The sequence below is a fragment of the Portunus trituberculatus genome, chromosome 17 (assembly GCF_017591435.1).
Source record: "Portunus trituberculatus isolate SZX2019 chromosome 17, ASM1759143v1, whole genome shotgun sequence".
In the NCBI taxonomy this organism is placed as follows: domain Eukaryota; kingdom Metazoa; phylum Arthropoda; class Malacostraca; order Decapoda; family Portunidae; genus Portunus; species Portunus trituberculatus.
The window spans coordinates 2,150,001-2,157,500 of NC_059271.1; the positions used below are offsets into that span (position 1 = coordinate 2,150,001).

The following is a 7,500-nucleotide window of genomic DNA, read 5'->3' on the forward strand; positions in this document are numbered from 1 at the left end:
AAACTTATTTCCTTTGTCTATCTTTCTTTTCTTCTCGATTATTTCCAGCGTCAGTCTGTCAGCCAGTCCGTCAGTCTGTCAGTTAAAGAGTCAGTCCATTAGTCAGTCCCTTTATCAGTCAACTAACTCATCACTCATTGCTTAAACATGCCTTTCTCCTTCATTCAGTAAACAGCCAGTTAGTTTACCTGTCAGTCAACCAGTCAGTCAGTCAGTTAGTCAAGAAATCAGTCAAACAGTCTTCTTCTTCTTCTTTTGATTCTTCTTTTTCTTCTTCTTTTATTTCTTCTTCTTCTTTCTTAATTCTTCTTTTTCTTTTTATTATGATTCGTCTTTTAATTCTTCTTCTTTTTTTTTAAATTCTTCTTCTTTTAATTCTTCTTCTTCTAGTTCTTCTTCTTTTATTTCTTCTTCTTCTTCTTTTAATTCTTGTTCTTGTTCTTGTTCTTCTTGTTCTTCTTCTTTTTCTTTACATTCTTCTTTTAATTCTTCTTCTCCTATTATTTTTTTTTCTTTTTACTCATCCCTCCCAGCTTAACAATCAGTCAGTCAGCCAGTAAGCCAGTCAGTCATTTATTTAGCCAACCACTTATTTCTGTATCCTCTTAACTCCATCAGAACTGAGACGCATTTGTACCTTGATTTTGGAGTACAATTAGACGATTTTATTGGCATTAGAAAGGGTCTATGGAGGTCAGAAGATTAATGGCCACAGTCTTTACTATTTTAACCCCAACATATGTTTCTGAAGCTGTATAAAATCACCAAATAGTAACCAGAATGAATATGAAAAACACGTCAAGGTACTGAAGACAATATCAACCTACGTCAGCCAGCCAGTCAGTCAGTCAGTCAGTCAGCCAGCCAGTGAGCAAGCCAATCATTTCATTACCTTTCTTAGTAACCAGTCTTTTCCCTATCTCTATCCATCTCTACCCATCACCACAAACCTACCGCACTGTCTACCACCTCATCCACATATTGATATCAACATGCTGTTCTAACCTCTACCACCCTGTAAGCCTTGGTAACGTTACACTCCCTTATCTTACCAACCTATCTACCTCTCTATCTACTGTTACCTCTATCTGTATGTATCTCTTAAACCAGCCTGTGTCATCTTATGTGTCCCTCGATTTAATTATCTCTCTCTCTCTCTCTCTCTCTCTTTCTGTCGTATATGTGAAAGGAATATAACATTTCTTCTTCTCTCCCTCGTGGCCTATACTCTCTCACTCTCTCTCCTTCTTCCTCCTCCTCCTCCTCCTCCTCCTCCTCCTCCTCCTCCTCCTCTTCCTCCCTCCTTTGTAATTATTAATGTTCAGAAGATCAGGTTGTCTATGAGTGTAATGATAGGGAGTGGAGGGAAGGAGGGAAGGAAGGATGGAGGGAGGGAGGAGGAGGAAGGAGGAAGGAGAGAGAAGAGAGAGAGAGAGAGAGAGAGAGAGAGAGAGAGAGAGAGAGAGAGAGAGAGAGAGAGAGAGAGAGTGTGTGGAATTCGGCAGCTTTCATGTTGGTTAGTGATATTGTTGTTCGATTTGTTTGTTTTGGTGGTGGTGGTGGTGGTGGTGGTGGTGGTAGTAGTGGTAGTAGTGGTAGTAGTAGTGGTGGTGGTGGTGGCAATTTTCATCAGTTCTTCCTTATACTTATTCTTCTTTCTCTCTCTCTCTCTCTCTCTCTCTCTCTCTCTCTCTCTCTCTCTCTCTCTCTCTCTCTCTCTCTCTCTTACCCTGATTTCCAGCTCATAACCTTACTCATGTAAACATTCCTCCTCTTCCTACCTTCCTCCTCTTCTTCCTCCTCCTCCTCCTCCTCCTCCTCCTCCTCCTCCTCCTCCTCTTCCACCACCTCCTCCTCCTGGTCCTCCCTCGCAACACAAACACGCAACACTCACCAACCTTGATAATTTCATTTACTCTGTTCTCTTTGTGAATTATTGAGAGGCGCCTCACCAAAGGACGAGACATGGCTGCTCTCTCTCTCTCTCTCTCTCTCTCTCTCTCTCTCTCTCTCTCTCTCTCTCTCTTGCTGTCTATTTCTGTTTTTCTTCCTTTGTTTTTTTATTTGTCTTTATTTTCTGTGTTTTCATGATTTTTTTTCTTTTTAGTTTCATTTTTTTTTCTTGTTAACTTGTGGTGTTGTTACGTTTGTCACCACCATCACCACCACCACCACCACCATCACACCACATCACCAACACTACCACCACCACCACCACAACACCACCACCGCCACCACAACACCACTATCACTACTACCACTACAACACCAACATCACACACACACACACACACACACACACACACACACACACACACACACACACACACACACACACACACACACACACACACACACACACACACACACACTTTATACTCCCTCCTTGCACACCACACACACACACACACACACACACACACACACAGCCACACACCACTCATTCCTTGACTTCCTCCACTCCACTGCACTCCTCCTCCACTCCACTCCAGCTTAGTCTCTTCCATCTGGGTAATTAGAGTGGAGTAATTGCATTGGGCTGCTCTGAAACTCATTACACGGATAGGAAAAGGAGAGCCACCGTTTCCACCGAGCTTGCGATCAAACACAGCCCGGCAATGCAAAGAGATCCAAACACACGCCGCGCCCTCAACACACTCACTGCCTCCCACTCCGCTTATAATTTCGCTTTCCATCGTTTAATTAACACACACACACACACGCGCGCGCGCGCACATGCAAGTACACACACAGATATTACATACATGTATACACGCATATATACGCACACACGTATTCATATATATATATATATATATATATATATATATATATATATATATATATATATATATATATATATATATATATATATATATATATATATATATATATATATATGTGTGTGGATGTATATTTTTTCTATCGTGTGTGTGTGTGTGTGTGTGTGTGTGTGTGTGTGTGTGTGTGTGTGTGTTATCTTTCTGTCTGTCCGTCTGTGTTTTGTCTATCGGTGGTTCTCTCTCTCTCTCTCTCTCTCTCTCTCTCTCTCTCTCTCTCTCTCTCTCTCTCTCGTGTGTGTGTGTGGTGTGTGTGTGTGTGTGTGTGTGTGTGTGTGTGTGTGTGTGTGTGTGTGTGTGTGTGTGTGTGTGTGTGTTATTTAATTCCTCCTATAGCAATCACCACAACTTTCCTCACCGTCACCATCATCATCATCATCATCATCATCATCATCATCATCATCATCATCATCATTTTATTTTCAAGTGATGAATGTTTTTTTTCCAACACTTTTCCCAAGAGAGAGAGAGAGAGAGAGAGAGAGAGAGAGAGAGAGAGAGAGAGATTATACAGAAAACGACAAGAGAATCGTTAAACTTACGATATGAGAACTGAATAACACTCTCTCTCTCTCTCTCTCTCTCTCTCTCTCTCTCTCTCTCTCTCTCTCATTTATTCCAGGGATTTCAACAAGAGAGGAACGCGATGCAAAAAAAAAAAAGAAAGGAAAAAAAGAAAAATATTTATAATTGATGAAAACTAAAAAAAAATAAGAAAAAAAAAGAAAATGGAAAAAAGCAAGACGATTTTTTTTCTTAAAGGGAAATTCACCAAAAAAAATAAAATAAATAAATAAAACCACCAAAAAAAGGAGAAAAGATAAAAAAGGAAGGAAAAAAAAAAGATGAATAAAAAGGAAATGAAAAGACAAAATAAGAGAAAAATACAAGATAGAAAAAAAAAAACAAAGAAAAAGAAGAATAAAGATAAAATAAAAGATAGAAAAAAGGGAAAAAGCAAAACCAAAAAAGAAAATTAGATAAAAAAAGTGAAAAAAGAAAAAAGAATAAAAATGAAATAAAAAGAGGAAAGACAAAAAGAAAAAAAAAAAAATAAATTAAAAAACTGAAAATAAGAAAATAAAAGGAAGAGGAAAAAAGAAAAGAAAAAATCGACCAAGATAAAAAAAAGAAAAGAAAAAAGAAGAAATGAAATGTAAAAGAAAAAAAGAAAAAACTGAAAAAGAAAAATTTAAAAGGCGAAAACAAAAAGAAAAAAAAAGAAAAAAAAAAAAAACGAAAAAAAAAAAAAAAAGAAAATTTAAGAAAACAAAACAAGCCTTACTATTCCATCCCATCTCACCTGGGGAGAAGGAGAAGAGGAGGGAGGGAAGGAGAGAGGAAAAGATGGGAGGGGTGGTGGAGGGAGGAGAGGAAGAGGAAGGAAGGAGAGGGTAGGGAGGGGCACGGGGACTGTAGATTGTCAAGGGGTGGAGGGGGTAGGGAGCATCACGGGCATTGGGAGAATCACCTACAAATTGGGCTATTTTGGGCTGGATACTGTCGAAGGGGAGGAGAGGGAGCAGGGGGCTGGAAATTGTCGAAGAGGAGGGGGTAGGGAGGAAGCAGCAGGGACACGAGGGAGAGAGAGAGGGGGGGGGAAATCACCTACCAATTGGGCTACTTTGGGCTGGAAACCTCGACTACCTGCTTATTGGCGCATTTAAAGGTTGGAATACATTTTGGGCTACTTTTTTGGGCTACTTTTCGGATAAATTGGGCTAGGAAATTGCTACGCTACTTTGGGCTACTTCTGTGCAATTTTCGGCTATTTTTTGGTTATTTTGGGCTAGAAAATCGCTACCTGTTGGGCTATTTTGCTTCGAGGTTCCCATTATTGTTTTTTTTATCAGAGAGAGAGAGAGAGAGTATATATTTTTGAAAGGCATACGATATTTATCATTTGACAGTTTTCTTTCTCTTTTACTCTCTCTCTCTCTCTCTCTCTCTCTCTCTCTCTCTTTCTGTTTCATAGTTTACCTGTCTTTCTTTCTTTCTTTCTTTCTTTCTTTCTTTCTTTCTTTCTTTTATTTTTTGTGGGACGTTTATTTTGAAAGTGGTTTGTTTGTCTTTCTTTTTCTTTCTTTCTTTTTTCTTTCTTTCTTTCTTTCTTTCTTTCTCTCTGTCTTTCTTTTTCGTTTTTTGTGTGTGACGTTTATTTCTCTCTCTCTCTCTCTCTCTCTCTCTCTCTCTCTCTCTCTCTCTCTCTCTCTCTCTCTCTCTCTCTCTCTCTCTCTCTCTCTACTCATGTTTTTTCATTCTTATTCCCTTTCCCTGTTTTATTTCACTCTCTTCTATTTTTCTTTTTTTTTCTATTTATTTCAATTTTGATATTTCGATTTTCTTACCAAAAAAAAAAAAAGAAAAAATTGTTATTATTTATGTGTTTTGATTTTTTTTCTTTCTTTTTCTTTTTCTTTTATTTTTGTGTATCAATATATTTTCTCTATCTATATTATCATTTGTCTATATTTCCCTTCTTCCTTGTTTTATCATCTCTTCTTTGTCCTTCCTTTGTCTATAAAATATTTCCATCTCTCTCTCTCTCTCTCTCTCTCTCTCTCTCTCTCTCTCTCTCTCTCTCATCTTTATTCAATTTTTTTCATAAAGTTACATATTTCTGTGTTTTTCTTCTTTGTTTTCATCTTTTTCTTCATTTACACAGATAAACTAAACGTTATGCATTACATTCCTTGGTGGTTGTCTTCTGTCTGTCTGTCTGTCTGTCTGTCTGTCTGTCTGTCTGTCTGTCTGTCTGTCTGTTTATCTGTCTGTTTGTCTATATCTGTATGTCTCTGTCTGTGTGTCTGTTTATGTCTACGTGTTTCTCTCTCTCACTCTCACTCTCTCTCTCTCTCTCTCTCTCTCTCTCTCTCTCTCTCTCTCTCTCTCTCTCTCTCTCTCTCTCTCTCTCTCCCCACACACACACACACACACACACCAAACCCTGCCTCTCTCAAATCTGCACTCGTCGCCTTCCCGTGTAACCCTGCAGCTCGATGTGATGTGGACGCCTTGGTGACACTGACGAAGGTTGTGTCTGCCGCAGGGGGGGGCCGCGTGTCCGTGTGCATGGGCTGCGCTGCTGTTATCCACGACCAGTACATCCTGCGAGTCGCCCCGGATATGGAGTGGCACGCTGCTTGCCTCAAGTGTGCTGAGTGTCAACAATTCCTCGACGAGACTTGCACTTGCTTCGTGAGAGACGGCAAGACCTACTGCAAGAGGGACTACGTCAGGTGAGTCTTCAGAGAGAGAGAGAGAGAGAGAGAGAGAGAGTTATTTTCAGTTTTTTTATCGGTTTGTGTGTAAGGGAAAAAGAGAGAGAGACAGAGACAGAAAGAGAGACACAGACATTCAGACTGAGGGACAGACAGATAGATAGATAGATAGATAGACAGACAGACATAAATAGATAGACAGCGAGAGAGAGAGAGAGAGAGAGAGAGAGAGAGAGAGAGTGTGTGTGTGTGTGTGTGTGTGTGTGTGTAAATGTTAGTAATAAGAAGAGGAAATAGTAGAAGACGATGAGAAAGAAAGGAAAAAGAAATAAGGAAAAGAATAATTCACTATTTACTTACAGAGAGAGAGAGAGAGAGAGAGAGAGAGAGAGAGAGAGAGAGAGAGAGAGAACCAATAGTCAGTTAATTCACAAAGATGATAGGGAAGATAAAAAAAAAATAGGAAAAAAATATCATGCATTTTTTATTTACACTGATAATGAAGAAGGAAAAAAAAAAATATTGAATGGTTTACTTACAAAAGACGACGAGGAATGAAGAAGAAAAAGAAGAAAAATTAGGAAAAATAATGAAGATGCGATTCTAACTATAGTCTTGTAAGATACTGTTATGTTAAAGCTCTCTCTCTCTCTCTCTCTCTCTCTCTCTCTCTCTCTCTCTCTCTCTCTCTCTCTCTCTCTCTCTCTCTCTCTCTCTCTCTCTGTCAGTAGCATAGCCTGCAGCCCAAGTCAGCTTTATTGAGTCAGTGTAATCTGGAAGGATGAGCCTCCCTCACACAAGACGCTTAATTAAGTAATGAAAATACACACGCTTGCTTCAATGTTTACTGTGACTTGTGCGACTCCTTTGTTGGGATTCTTATTGGCGAAGCGAAGTGATTGTGTGTGTATGTGTGTGTGTGTGTGTGTGGTGTTTTTTTTTTTTTTTTCTTTGTAGTTTGTGAGGGAGAGATATAGTGATTTAATTGGGTTTTTTTTATCATTATTTATTTATCTATTCATTCGATTCTGTTGTTTAATTTGTTAATGTATGTATGTATGTATGTATGTGTGTGTGTGTGTGTGTATGTAGCTAGATTTTTTCTCTTCTTTAACCTCCTGTCTTATCGTCATCATCCAACTCTCTCTCTCTCTCTCTCTCTCTCTCTCTCTCTCTCTCTCTCTCTCTCCCTCCCTCTCTCTCTCTCATACACTCCCTCCCTCCATCCCTCCCTCACTCTCCATTCCCTTCACTCTCCCCATCACCTTCCTTCCCTGTACCCTCAAAATACCCCTCCATCCCCAACACCACCACCACCACCACCACTACCACCTCCCCGCTCTCTGATATCCATTCCCCGATATTCCGGCCACCGATAAGAGCCGCGGTCGCTTATCGTGGGTATCGGGCCGCGTGTGGTCGGGAGAAGCCAGATCTGG

General features: G+C 39.7%; 1 protein-coding gene across 1 annotated transcript in view; it reads left to right on the plus strand.

The window, feature by feature from the left end:
• Window positions 1–7,500, plus strand: part of LOC123505065 (insulin gene enhancer protein ISL-2B-like) — a 184,930-nt gene that overhangs the window by 27,656 nt on the left and 149,774 nt on the right. The window contains exon 3 of the mRNA XM_045256092.1: window positions 5,836–6,079. Coding sequence (XP_045112027.1) covers window positions 5,836–6,079 — 244 coding nt within the window. The remainder of the gene's footprint in view (window positions 1–5,835; window positions 6,080–7,500) is intronic.